The sequence below is a fragment of the Pelophylax lessonae genome (genome assembly GCF_965119305.1).
Source record: "Pelophylax lessonae genome assembly, chromosome: 4".
Classification (NCBI taxonomy): domain Eukaryota; kingdom Metazoa; phylum Chordata; class Amphibia; order Anura; family Ranidae; genus Pelophylax; species Pelophylax lessonae.
This window is the reverse complement of record NC_138771.1, coordinates 285,506,514-285,521,257: the sequence shown is the minus strand read 5'-3', so window position 1 is coordinate 285,521,257 and position 14,744 is coordinate 285,506,514. Positions and strand designations below refer to the sequence as shown.

At 45.9% G+C, this 14,744-nt stretch overlaps 1 protein-coding gene across 1 annotated transcript in view; it reads left to right on the top strand.

Annotated features, from left to right (window-relative positions):
* The window catches only part of LRRIQ1 (leucine rich repeats and IQ motif containing 1), a 378,050-nt gene that overhangs the window by 27,143 nt on the left and 336,163 nt on the right, over positions 1–14,744 (top strand). Inside the window, exons 6-7 of the mRNA XM_082254861.1 lie at positions 2,287–2,361; positions 4,132–5,313. Of these exons, the coding sequence (XP_082110987.1) occupies positions 2,287–2,361; positions 4,132–5,313 (1,257 nt within the window). The remainder of the gene's footprint in view (positions 1–2,286; positions 2,362–4,131; positions 5,314–14,744) is intronic.

The window sequence follows — 14,744 nt, the reverse complement described above, 5'->3', positions numbered from 1 at the left end:
ACGAATCATCTGAGTTTCCATTATTTCTTATGGGGAAATTCGCTTTGATATAAGAGTGCTTTGGATTACAAGCATGCTTCCGGAACGAATTATGCTCGCAATCCAAGGTTTTACTGTACTGATGCTTTATTCCATAAAAATACCTTCAGATCTAAATAGTTTAGTCCTGCCAAACAAGCCGGCAATTAAAAGAGCCACAGTAAGCAAAGTACAGTAGTCCATAGCAACCAATCATTGTAGTGTAGTTAGAATAATAAAATGATGGCTCATTAACTGCTTTGGGCTGCTTCATTTTAGATGTCCCATTAACCACTTCAATACTGGGCACTTTCATCCCCTTCCTGCCTAGGGCAATTTTCAGCTTTCAGTGCTGTCGCTCTTTGAAGGACAATTGCGTAGTCATGCAACACTGTACCCATATGAAATTTTTATAATTTTTGAGAGGCAGATAGAGCTTTTGATTGGTGATATTTAATCACCACTAGGGTTTTTTTTTTATTTTTTGCTAAACAAACGAAAAAAGATTGTACATTTTGCAAATAAATAATTTTTCTCCCTTACTGACGTACACTGATGGGCACTGATGAGGCTGCCCTGATGGGCACTTATGAGGCTGCGCTGATGGGCACTGATGAGGCTGCCCTGATGGGCACTGATGAGGCTGCCCTGATGGGCACTGATGAGGCTGCCCTGATGGGCACTGATGAGGCTGCCCTGATGGGCACTGATGAGGCTGCCCTGATGGGCACTAGTGAGGTGACACTGATGAGGCTGAACTAATGAGAATTCACTGATGAGGCGGCACTGATAAGCTACACTGACGAGGCTGCACTGATAAGCTACACTGACGAGGCTGCACTGATAAGGCGACACTGATGGGCACTTATGAGCACTGTTGGGGCTGCACTGATTATCAGGGCACTGATGATCAGTGCCCTAATTATCAGTGTATGTGTGCCCTGTCAGACTTGCCGGTTACCGGCTTTCCTCTCGCTGTGACAGCGCGTGAGGAAAGAAATGCTGATAACTAGAAGGTTTGTTTACATGTGATCAACTGTGATTGGACACAACTGGTCACATAGTAAAGGGCTGCTGTGAAGGTCCTAAGAAGATTCAACCTATTTCAACCAGCCATCTATAGCAAATACAGACCAATGCAACCCACAGCCATTCCTTCCATGTGTATAAAAATGTATACATTTTTGTGGGTGTTTTTTCTTGTTTTTTTTTTTTTCACTCCTCCTTTTTTGGAGCAAATGTGAGTTAAAGTAGTTGACATTTCCTTGTTTATTGGCATAATTTAACTGAACAAGTACAATTCTAATCATTTAAACAAACTCATCCCTCAAAACTCGTTTCATTACCATCAACTTTAGTTGCATGTAGTTCTAGGCTACTTACCAGGAATGCAGAATCAAGTTATTTTCCCTGGGCACACAGAAGTTGTATTGATGTCAGCTAAAGATGAAGGCCAACACCTTTAGTTGCTAGCCCTTGGTTTTAAAGTATAATTGTTCTTTATCTATAACTTGTATATCTGTATTTGCTTTTGTTATTAAAAAAGCCATTATGCATTTTAATTTTCATAAAGACAAATGCTTTTTACAGGTTCATGGTCTGCAGTCTCCTGGTTTTGAAATGCTGCTCCTTTAGCCTAGTGCTAGTCTCCCTTCTCAAAACAGCGGCATTTACTGGTGGCTAGATTCTGCTTATTCATAGCAGAATAGGGTTAACAGTACTGACAGGTCCAGCAGATTCAGGCACTTTTACAGATATCCGAGGTTATCTGCAGGAAAGCAACAACAGAAATGCATAATTGACAGTAAAATTGCAAGTAGATTCCATTAGAAAACCTCAGTTGAAAAATTCATTGGCTGCTATTACTGACAACTCCACAATAATAATAATAATTTACTGATTGCCATACTGGTTCCCCAGCTGAAATTTTAATTGCTGACCCATACTGATCAGTTAGGTCAGGATTGATGACCTATCTGGATGCTTGTTTGTTCCCGGTCAGTAAGTAGACAACTAAGTAGCTATTTAGAAGGAGGTAACGACCTTTATGTTTCTCCCAGTACAGATTCCTAGTAACTTAGCTTTACATCATTAGATTGTACTAGGTTAAGTTTTGCTATACTTAAACATCCTGCTCTTATCTCTATATACTGTATTCTGAATGTACAGTATAATCAATTTATTGACTTTAAAAAACAGTATATGCAACTAATGTTCTCTGACTAATTCAGCATTCTAAATAACACATTTAAATGTTATGTTTTCAAGGAGAAACAGGAGAAACTAGATGCAGATTTAAAAAGAAAGAATGATGCAATGACAGAAGAACTAACATACCACCAGGTAAACTGTAAATGAATAATGAAGATGAAGGAATGACTTTAGTTTTAAATTCAACAATTTGATATGTATGCTTGTCAAAGAATTTAAAATGTTAAGCTTAAAGTGGAACTTAACTCATTACAACTTAAAAAAAAAAAGGACGTTCTTTAGCAAGAAACCTACATTCCACATTAATAATTATGCTACCAAATGTAGTGTGTGCTGTAAATTGCCTCCAGTATTGCTCCTGTTTCTTCTGAAGGCTGCCATTTTGCTGAAGCCCAGAGCCCCTGAACAGCAGTAAATCATAAAGTGGAACAAAACCATCAATTTAACAGTTAAAAAAAAACAGTTACATTCCTGGAATGCCTTGATTGCTAACGGTCTCATATGCTTGTGCTCTCATCCAAACTGTCAAACCATCAAATAGCTGGTGTTATAACTGATCACATGTGCAGCACCATTGCAGTTGCAGATCAAACAGAAGCAGCTTTCCTGGCTGTAAAGTATAGGATGGTTTAATTCCACTTTAAGGCTGTCAGCAGATCGGCCACCACAAACTCGGCAGTGCCTAAAAATAGAGAGCAACTGAGCATGTGCAGAGCAGAGGGAGACAGCGTATTACTGGGTTCTAAACATTATAGGCCATTATTTTTAATGTTTTACATAGCTATACCTGCAAAAGGGGCCAGCCTGAAGTGATATAGCAGGACTCAATTTTCTGACTAAAGTTCCACTTTAAAGTGGGACTTTAGTCAACAAATTAGGTCCTGCTAAATCACATAAGGCTAGCCCCTTTTTGCAGGTATAGCTATGTAAAACATTAAAAATAATGGCCTATAATGTTTAGAACCCAGTAATACGCTGTCTCCCTCTGCTCTGCACATGCTCAGTTGCTCTCTATTTTTTGGCACTGCCGAGTTTGTAAAGGACGATCTGCTGACAGCCTTAAAGTGGAATTAAACCCTCATATACTTTACAGTCAAGGAAGCTGCTTCTGTTTGATCTGCAACTGCCAAGGTGCTGCACATGTGATTAGCTATGCCACTACCATTTGGTGGTCTAACATTTTGGTTGAGGACACAAGCAAATGTGACAGTTAGCATTCCTGGCATTCCAGGAATGTAACTGTTTTGTGAATACGTTAAATCGATGGGTTTAGTTCCGCTTTATGATTTACTGCTGGGGCTCTAGGAGGCTCCAGCTAAATGGCAGCTTCAATTAATAAGAAACAGTAGCAATACTGGAGACAATACACGGCATACATTAATTTTGGTAGCATAGTTATTAATGTGGAATATATATTCCTTGCTAAAGAACATTCTTTTTTATCAAGTTGTTATGGGTAAAGTTCCACTTTAATTTACAAAGCTAACACACCATGATAAGGATTACAATTTTCTAAAAAGGGACAGTTATTTTCACTTCAGTGGGATTTAAAAATGAGTCATGTGGATTTAAAAAAAAAAAAAAAATAATTCCTACATTTGTGTAAAACTTCATTGAGCCTATTACATGAAAACAAAATCACAGAGCCTTTCCAGTGCAATGGAATATTGTATAGTGGATCATCACCTTCCTCAAATGTCCCCAATTAAATAGACTTTGTTTTATGTAGTATTATATGTGGCATAAGGGTGTGTGTGCGTGTGTGTGTGTGTGTGTGTGTGTGTGTGTGTGTATATATAGATAGATAAGTATATGTAATAGATGGATGGATAGATAGACAGACTTTTTTTAACTTCTAGTTTATAATCCTTCTATTTTTTTTTTTTATGCATATGTTTTTAGAACCTAGTTAAAGAAATGGAAGCAGAGTTGGTAAAAGAACAAAACCTCTTTGCGGAGCAGAAAACCAAAGCTAGAGAATATATGCAGGAACTACAGAATAAATCGGCTGTCAAAATTCAGGCAGCCTTCCGAGCACATCGAATTTACAAAATTTACGCACCTGTTCTAAGACAGAAAAAGGAGGAGTTAAAAAGAAAAAAAGAAATGCAGGAGAAAATGGATCGGGAAAGGAAAGCATTAGAAGAAAAAGTAAAGCTGAAACTTGAAGAGAAGAAACGGAAGGAGGAAGAGAAAATGCTCAATGAGGAGATTGCAAAAAAGAAAATAGAAGAAGCCAAGAGACTAGAACATTTGGAACTGGAGAGGAGACAGAGAGAGTATGAGAAAAAGAAAACTGAAGAAAAACAGAGACTGGAGAAAGAAAAGCTCTTAAAACTAGAAGCAAAAAAGAAATCTGAAACATTAATAAACATAGATACTTCCAACAATGAGGGTCTAGGAAAAATAAAGCATGAACATTGCAATCTTTGTCTGGAAGTAGCTGAGAAAACCATGGAAGACTCTTGTGAGGATGAACAAAAACAAACAAAACACAGTGAAATGGTTGAAATAAATATTGAAGAGTCTTATAAAGAAAAAATTCTAGCAAAGCAATGTGAGCTGCAGCAGCAAATACATTTTGATGGGTGTGCAATTAATATCGAAACAGGGACTGTTTTGGAATCCGAAATAAAGCCAAAAGAAATCATAAGTAATAACGTATCTTGTACTAAAAACCGTTCTTTAGCACCTAACGGAGAGTCTGAAGTCAATCAGGACAGTGGAGCATGTGCCATGCCTTCTCTAATACCCAGGATACAAACACCTTTACTAAAGGGGACTACTGAGGTCATATGCAGTGAAACTGCACAGGCCAAAGAAAAGAACACAGACAAAGACCTTCAAAATAAGTCCCCAGCTTTACCTATGACTTCAAGGCCTCTTGTTCTACCAGATCACATTGAGGAGAAGAGGTTAACTTGGATGAAGTCTTGTAAGCCATGGTCCACAATTTTGAGAGAAAACCGAAATAATAAAACAGTTAGAAAAACAAGACAAAGGAAAAGCTCAGCAGCAAAAAACATTCCTCCAATAAATACAGCCCTCATCCTGAAAAATGGTCCATGGAATGACCTGCAACAGGTAAGACATTTCACGGTTTTAAAGTTAAACCAGAATGAAAGCAGAAATCCACCCAAAAGGGGAGTTCCGCTTTAAGGACTTGTCCCCCGCTCCTCTTGCACAATTGCCACTTTTGAGGAGCAGGAGGGGAGCAGGTACCCAATTTTGACATGTACCTGCTCCCACGAGTGCCGCGGCACTTGGCAACAGAAGTTCTCCTCCCTCCGTCAACCCTACAGTCTTCTGGGACACTGGCAGGTCCCAGAAGACTGCATCCACCATTCAGCATGACTCGCGCATGTGCAGTGGGCACGCTGTGAAGCCACAAGCTGTCGCAGCCGGATGCCCATAGTAAAGATGCCGGCGCCGCCAAGGGAGGACAGAGGATGGAGGTGGCTGATGTGAGCTTACCGCTGGACCGTGGGACAGGTGAGTAGCTGTTATTTAAAAGTCAGCACCTACACTTTTTGTAGCTGCTGACTTTTATTTTTTTATAGGTGCCTGGAACTCCTCTTTAAGATAATAATCTTTAAGATAATAATAGGCTACCTGCATTCACCATAAAGTGCAAGAACATACATTATTGGAAACTTCTAGAATCAGCCTCTGGAAACATCCCAGCCCAACCCAGTGTTTTTCATTTTAGTCATTATATATTGCATGTATGCCATGTATACCTATAGCAGACAGCAGGTAAGGTCTAGAATACAGCTTTTGTTGTTCTTTAGGGTGATTCACTACTATGTTCTGTTTTGATTCAAATAGCTAAAGATCAGATTATATCTGTGTCAGATGCATTCAGCTAATTTGCCTCTGCATTTATCCTAGTGGATATAAGGCTCTCTTCATTAGTCTATAGTACAGAGACAACAATATGAGTGTCATGGATATATTCATTGTTAAAAAGATGTTTGTAAATTAATGGTTTTATAGAAGTAAAGAAAAAAAATATACAAAACTGCTTGCAAATTTGTCAAACTTCCAAAAGAGATTTGGCTTAAACAATTGTACTTTCTTTTTAAACTAGACTGTATGTAAAGCCATTTTTTTTTTTTTTTTTTTTTTTTTTTCGGTGAGAGTAGGGAATGTTTAAATATTTTTAGTGGTGTCTTTGATCTGTCTGGGATATATCTCTTTTCTTCCCCGCTCACAATTCAAGTGATAACAAACCTATCCAAAGTGAGGGTATATTCCTTCTTAGTTGTCACAGAAACACATTTTTATACTAGAAGATTTCCCTACTTTTCCTGTGACAACCTGTCAAATTTTGATTTGCTCATCATCCCAATACTGGAGACAACCATCAACAGGTCAAACAGAGCGAGTGAATCAGCAATTAAAACCTGACAGGTTTTTTTAAAACTTCAGATAAAATAGCCCTGTCGGCTCCTTACCATCTGTTTTGAACCTATAAAAAGCGGCACCGCCATGCCACAATGCACGAGTTCAGTTGAATTGGTCACATTCAGTGACTAGTACTACTCGCCAAATGCGATGGGGAGATAATTTTATGTACAGCCCAATTTGCTGCTATTTCAGCTTAAGGGGGAGCTGTTGTGGGAGGGAGGGGGAAATGCCCCTTGACTTTGTTTTTACTACCCCCAAATGCAAGTTTAAACATCGCCTTATGATTTTAAGTTAGTTTATATATTTAAGTTTATACAGGCATACCCCGTTTTAAGTACACTCACTTTACATACATACACTCGCGAGTACGGACACAGCCTGGTCAGCTTGGCATGGCATTACTCCCAGTTTTTAACAATGGCGTCTATGGGAAACCTTGGTCAGCTTGACATGGCACTACTCCCAAACCATAAGTGACAGGGATACCAACTTGGGGAGCAATGTGAGGGGACCTAGGACTACAACATATCCTATTTGTGGCCAGCCAGCTTGCCTAGGAAATGAAAAAAGGTATTGCTTCACTTTAAGTACATTTTCGTTTTACACACATGCTCTGGTCCCATCGTGTACTTAAAAGTGAGGTATGCCTGTATTTTTATACTCTTCTTTATTTTTTTTTAATTTACTATTTATGATTAATCTTTCTTTCTCTTACGTCCTCCGACAGTCGCCGCCCCCTCCAAGTCCTCACCAATGGGTATTGACCTTTGCTCCGTAGGAGTAGCTAGGCAACAAGAATTGTTAATACAAAAGCTTTTAACATAGACACACCCCTAGGGGCTGTCCCCTCAGTCAATACCTCCCTGCACCAGCATTCCCAACTCAGTTTTATCTTGCCTAGCTTAGGTGTAGCTGGCTTTCCTGTGCTGGGGCTCAGTCTCAGCCTTCTACCCTTTTTTTGATTTTATTTCAAGTATTTTTTTATTTTCTTCACTAGCTGTTATTTTGTCAGCTTTAGTTTTAGGGATCTTCGGATGAAGAATCGTCATGCGGAGCTGGGTCTCGGACTGGCCGCCCTGGATCCCAGGGCTGAGAGCCAGATGGATCCCCAGCCTGCCATCGAGCGTTCAGCTTAGGTTCGCCCTGGCACATTGAACGACCCATCCCTGTTCGCTGCAGGGATGCTGCCTGTGAGGTGGCTACCTCACTGGACGCCATTCTGCGGTCTGTGGCTGCAGTTCACCAGCATCCTGGCTGCGGCACTCCCTGTCTGCCTTGATAGCGGTTTGCCGCTGGAGACGGCTCCCCACGCCATCTGGTACGGTAAGCACCTTCTGTGTAGGGACCTTCTGTGTGGGTGTCAGTCTGTGACTGTGTAGTACCCTCCATGTCTGTGTAACTGCGGGCTCCCTGTCAGATCCCTGTGTGGCTGCACTGCCTGTGGGCTGTGAGGGGGGGCCATCCTGCTCTGCTGTGAGTTATGCTCTGGGTGCAGTTTTGTGTGCAGACGTGTGTCCGGCCCTGTCCCTGTGCAGCGCCGTGTTTTGGCGCCATTCGCCGCCATTTTGGCGGGCGGTGCTCGTCCGAGCACATGTCGGCGCCATTTTCTTGTAGCCTTCTCCCCCAGCCGAGCGGCCATTTTGCCGGAGCCTTCATAGGCTATATCAGTCAGCCAGCATTGCATCACTTCCTCTTTCTCTGGGAACAGCGATCAGTGGCAGTAGTCTGTTGTGCTCTCTCCAGGTTTTTACCTTCTTGTCCTGTCATTCCTTGCTCAGTGTTATCTATCCCTGCGGGGTCGGTGCATACAGTTGTGTGCGGTGGGCTGCGCTCGCCGTGGTATTAAAGGGCCAGTGCCTTTATTACTTTTCTGTGCTGGGGCATGGATTCTCAGGATAGCAAGTTTCCCCCCACCCTGATGGGGGACCAAGGGGCTGCTGCACCCCCCGAGGGGGCCGATCTGACCACTGTAGTGGCTTCCCTAGTGTCTCAGGTGCAGATGCTGATGGCTGAACGATCCGCAAAAAGGGCCAGGGTGTCCGTTTCCTCTGATTCAGAGGGCGATGTGGCTGCTGTGGCTGGCGTACCCTTCTCGGGGTCCCGCTCATCTTTGGACCTTCTGGGGTCCGAGGGGGAGGCAGAGGTGGAGGGGGTTGATGTTTCTCCCCCTGGCTCGCCTGAAGAGCTTGCACTCATGAATGAGCTGATTACTTCCATAAAAGATACCTTGCACCTGGAGGATGAGCCTACTCCTCCTGCTAGGGTGCCCTCCTTTGGAACGCAGAGGACTCGCAAATCAGCGCAGGTTTTTTCCTGTCCTGCTGAATTTCACCATACGGTTAATGAACAATGGCGCAATTTAAAGAAGCCCTTTACTGTGCCAAATAAGTTTAAGCTGCTTTATCCGTTTGCGCCCTCCACCGACGAGCGTTGGTGTGTGGCGCCTCAGGTGGATCACGCGGTGGCCATTTTGAACAAGGCTACTGCGGTGCCTTCTGAGGATACCCCGGTTTTCCGGGACCCTACGGACAGGAGAATGGAGTCTCTTGCCCGTCATGCCTATATGGTTGCTGGTTCTATGCTGAAGCCTATTTTTGCTTCCATTATGGCGGCACAGGCTGTTGCAGATTGGACTAAGATGCTAAGGCGCACCTTGGTGGCTGATTCAGCTTCGCCTGCAACGTTGGCTATGGTGGACCAGATCCATCAGGGTGTCATGTACCTGTGCGATGCGGACTTGAATTTAGCTCCCTTGGCTGCGCGCCTGTCCAGCGTGGCGATACTGAACCGTCGTCTGATTTGGCTGAAGAATTGGTCGGTCGACCAATCTTCTCGCAAGACGCTGGCGGATTTTCCCTACGCGGGATCTCGCCTTTTTGGCGAGGCTTTGGATACTCTGATAAAAGGGGTTACAGGGGGCAAGAGTACTCTCCTGCCCCAGTCTCACAAGCATAAGTCTTTCCGTGGTAAACGGAATTCCTCGTCTAGGCCCTCTCAGGGGTCCTTTCGTGCCTTTCGGTCACAATCCAAGGGCAAGCCCTTCAAAGGCCAAGGTTCCCAGAAGAAGCCTTGGGCAGGGAAGCAGAAGTCCGGCCAGTCTGGGTTAACTTCCCATACCACTTCCGCCTGAAGGGGCGCCCTCACCCGTTTCTGGGGTGGGGGGACGTCTGCGCGGTTTTCTACAACCTTGGCTGACCCGCATTCGGGACAGTTGGGTTCAGGAAATCGTTTGATCTGGTTACAAGATCGAATTTCTCTCTTGGCCAGCGGGCAGATTTTTTCCCTCGAATCTTCAGCTGTCTCCGGAGCGCTTGCAGGATCTGCACCTGGCGGTGCGGGCCCAGGGGGTGGTGGTTCCGGTGCCTCATCGGGACAGATTTCGGGGGTTTTACTCCAATCCGTTCACTGTGCCCAGAAAGGAGGGCAAGGTGCGTCCGATTCTGGACTTGAAATCTCTGAACCGCTTTGTGCGGGTTCGCAAGTTCCGCATGGAATCCCTGCGCTCAGTGGTGGCTGCCCTGAGTCCGGGGAATTCATGGCCTCCATCGATCTGAAGGATGCGTACCTGCACATCCCCATTTTCGAGGGTCACCAGAGGTACCTTCGATTCGCCATTGCGGAGGATCATTACCAATTTGTGGCGTTGCCTTTCGGTCTCGCTTCAGCTCCGCGGGTTTTTACCAAGGTGCTGGCGCCGGTTCTGGCCCTGTTGTGAGCACAGGGCATTGCTGTCTTGGGGTATCTGGACAATATCCTGATGCGGTCAAACGCCAGTCAGAGCCTGGTGACCGACCTGTCCACCACGATGCAGACTCTGCAGGAGTTCGGTTGGACTATAAACATTCCGAAGTCGACTCTGTGTCCTTCGGTTCGTCTTCCCTACTTGGGAATGATTCTGGACTCTGTCCAAGCAAAGGTTTTCCTGCCGCAAGACAAGCTTCGGACTCTTCAGGACGAGGTCAGGTCCCTCAGGGACGACCGGCACTCGTCTCTCCGGACATGCATGAGATGTCTAGGGTTGATGGTCTCGGCCTTTGAGGCGATCCCCTTTGCCCAGTTTCACACTCGGGGTCTCCAAGCGGAGATTCTTGCCGAGTGGGACGGGCGGCCGCAATCCCTGGATCTGCAGATCTCGTTGAGCCACTGCACCAGAAGGGATCTTCTGTGGTGGCGCCAGTCCCCGGCGGTGTCGGGGGGCAAGTCTTTTCGTCCGTTATTGTGGACTGTGATCACCACGGATGCCAGCCTGTCGGGCTGGGGTGGTGTTCTGGGCGTTTTGTCCGCCCAGGGAACTTGGTCGGAGGAGGAGTCCTCCCTTCCGATCAACATTCTGGAATTGAGGGCGATAAAGCTTTGCCTTCTACGATGGACGGACCGGCTTCGGGCCATCCAGTTCGGGTTCAGACGGACAATGCCACCGCGGTGGCCTACGTCAACCATCAAGGGGGCACCAGGAGTGCCCGAGCGGCTCAGGAAGTAGCCGACATTCTGTCTTGGGCCGAGACGCACGTCCCGGCGATAACGGCAGTCCACATTCCGGGGGTGGAGAACTGGCAGGCGGACTATCTGAGTCGCCAGACCCTGGACCAGGGAGAATGGTCCCTTCACCCGGATGTCTTCCAGATGTTGTGCGAGAAGTGGGGTTCCCCAGATGTGGACCTGTTCGCGTCTCGTCTGAACAACAAGGTGGAAAGGTTCGTGGCAAGGACGCGCGATCCTCGGGCAGACGCCTCAGACCCGTTAGTGGCGCCCTGGCATCAGTATCGTCTGATGTATGCCTTTCCACCGATTCAGCTGCTGTCCAGGCTCCTTCACAGGTTGGCCTCGGAACCGAACACGGTGATTCTGGTGGCACCGGACTTGCCTCGCCGGTCTTGGTACGCAGACCTCGTAAATCTGGCAGTCGACGCTCCATGGCGTCTGCCGCTTCGAGAAGGCCTTCTGTCTCAAGGACCGATATTCCATCCTGCTTTACAGTCGCTGGCTTTAACAGCCTGGCTGTTGAAAGCCAGGTCCTGAAGGGTAGGGGTCTCTCCCCTGAGGTCATTCCCACTTTGATCAAGGCTAGAAAAGCCTCTTCGGGAAAAATTTACTACCGTACTTGGAAAGCGTATTTTGCCTGGTGTGAGTCCAGGGGGTATTCCCCTCGCTCATACTCGGTGTCAAGAGTGTTGGCTTTCCTCCAAACTGGAGTGGACCAGCGTTTGGCGTTGGCCACGATTAAGGGTCAGATTTCTGCGCTGGCCGTTCTCTTTCAACGCCCTGTGGCGTCTAATTCATTGGTTAGCACCTTTGTTCATGGGGTGCGACATTTGGCCCCTCCTAGGAGGGAACCTTTGCCTCCGTGGGACTTGAACTTGGTTCTGTCCGTGTTACAACAGGCTCCTTTTGAAAAGATCAGGGAGATCTCGTTGTCTCTGTTGTCCAAGAAGGTTGCCTTTTTGGTGGCGATCACTTCGGCTTGCAGGGTGTTGGAGCTGGCGGCTTTGTCCTGCAGCTCTCCCTACCTGGTGATTCACAAGGATAAGGTGGTCCTGCGACCTAACCCTTCCTTTCTTCCGAAAAGGATCTCGGATTTTCACCTTAATGAAGACATTGTCTTGCCTTCGCTCTGCGCGAAGCCTAAGCATCCGAAGGAGGTTGCTTTACATTCCTTGGATGTTGTCCGGGCGATCAGGGTTTACCTGTCGTCCACTGAATCCTTTCGCAAGTCGGATTCCCTCTTTGTCCTTCCTGAGGGACCTCGGAAGGGCATGGCGGCGTCGGCTGGGACCATCGCCAAATGGATCAGACAGATCATTGAGCAAGCCTATGCCTTGAGGGGGAAGGTTCCTCCTTTCCCTGTGAAGGCGCACTCTACCAGATCTTTGAGTACGTCTTGGGCTTACCGTTATCAGGCTTCTGTGGCCCAGGTGTGTAAGGCGGCGACTTGGTCGTCCGTTCACACCTTCTCAAGATTCTATAAGGTGGATGTTCAGGCGTCGGCTGATGCCTCCTTTGGCCGTAAAGTTCTCAGTGCGGCAGTTTCTTAGGGACCCTTGTTTTTTTGTGGGCCCTTGGTTATTGGGGTGTTTTACCCCTGGGTTACTTGTTTTCCTGGGTTGTTGCTCCTGTTGAGCACGTTTTTCCTGTTGCCCAGTTGGTTCTCTTACTGTGGTAAGGTTCCTTTCTCTGATGTGGGTACTGCGTTGCCTTTTTCTATGGTTGCGTCTCCCACCCCTCATGTCTACACTGCTTTGGGACGTCCCATTGGTGAGGACTTGGAGGGGGCGGCAACTGTCGGAGGACTTAAGAGAAAACTGAATTTTTGTAAAATCTTACCGAAAAAATTCCTTTCTCTGAGTCCTCCGACAGTCGCCGCCCTCCGCCCCTCTTTTGGGGGTTTTTATGTACTCTTACTGCTATGCTACCAAAACTGAGTTGGGAATGCTGGTGCAGGGAGGTATTGACTGAGGGGACAGCCCCTAGGGGTGTGTCTGTTAAAAGCTTTTGTATTAACAATTCTTGTTGCCTAGCTACTCCTACGGAGCAAAGGTCAATACCCATTGGTGAGGACTTGGAGGGGGCGGCGACTGTCGGAGGACTCAGAGAAAGAAATTTTACGGTAAGATTTTACAAAAATTCCGTTTTTTTTTCTTGCTTGTCCGTTGAGTGACAGAGGACGTCCCTAACCATTGTGTTATATTGCTGACTACAGGAGGATTAGACACTGCCAATCAAACTGTAGGCCAACCCATCATACTTCAGTTTTTTTGTTTGTGTTCTAGGAGGTTAGACATCTTTTCTACAGCCCTGCTATGTTAAAGTAGAAGTTCAGCCTAAAACTAACTAACTCTAAACCTACTGGCAGCCACATTGTAAGACAAATCTATCTAACCCTGTAAAGAAAATATCGATATACATACCTTTTCTTCAGCCGATCCGGTCTGGTCTCCAGCGGCAGATGCTATGTTGAAAAGACAACCGACAATGACTGGAAACTGATGTCACCCATAGACATACCCATAGGGCTTCCATTGTCGGCTGCCTCTCCTGCATACTCTTACACAGAGAAGCCACCGCTGACAGCTCAACGTGGCACTGGACTGAATTGGCTACATAAAAGGTATGTATAGCGATTTTTGCTTTACACAGTTAGATTCGTCTTAGAATGTGACTGCCAGTAGATTTAGAGTTAGCTTGTTTTAGGCAGATCTTCTACTGTAAAGTGATTGGAAAATCTCTCTTTTTTTTTTTTTAAATGACAAACATGTACTTACCTCAGTTGGTTTTGCACAGAGCAGCCCGGATACTCCTCTTCTCGGTTCCCTCATTTCTGCTCCTAGGCCCACCTCCTGTCGAGTACCCCCACAGCAAGCAGCTTGTTTGGGGACACCTGAGCCTAGTCACAGCTCCCAGTGTCCATTCACACACGGAGCTGCCGTTCAGCCCTGCCCCTCTCTCTCCTGATTGGCTAACTGACTTTCATTGACAGCAGTGGGAGCCAATGGTGCCGTGGCTGTGTCTCAGCCAAACAGGAGAGAGAGTCCCAGATGGCCATGGGACTCGTGCACATCGCTGGACAGAGATCTGGCTCAGGTAAGTATTAGGGGGTGCTGGGGAGGCTGCTACACACAGAAGGTTTTTTTTATCCTAATGCATAGAATGCACCAAGAAACAAAACCTTATGACTTTACAACTCCTTTAAGGCTAAGTTATTTCTTTGGTAGCACCTATTTTTCTACTTCACTGTGCTCATTCCCACCTGGACCTTGGTGTATTTGAACTTTCTGGACTGGATTTTGCAGAGATAGTCTGGAAGTGGCCTTGTAGAACACTTTCCAGATTCTGTTCTGGTAAAAGTTAACTGCGGAACACTTTCCAGGTTCAGAGCCATTGCTTGCCCTGTCTCTGAACTGATAAGGTCGAGCACCAGGAGTTACCACTCTTATCCAGGTCACTTAGCACCTTTATTTCCCATACCTGCCGTTTTGCCTCAGAAGGGGGCTATTTTGTGGAACTGAACACTGACATCATCTGCTGAGTGGAGCGTCAAGCATGCACACTCCATGCTGTTTTGAAAAAGAGATAGCCAAATGGAACTTCAGTCCATTCCTGCTGCCTGC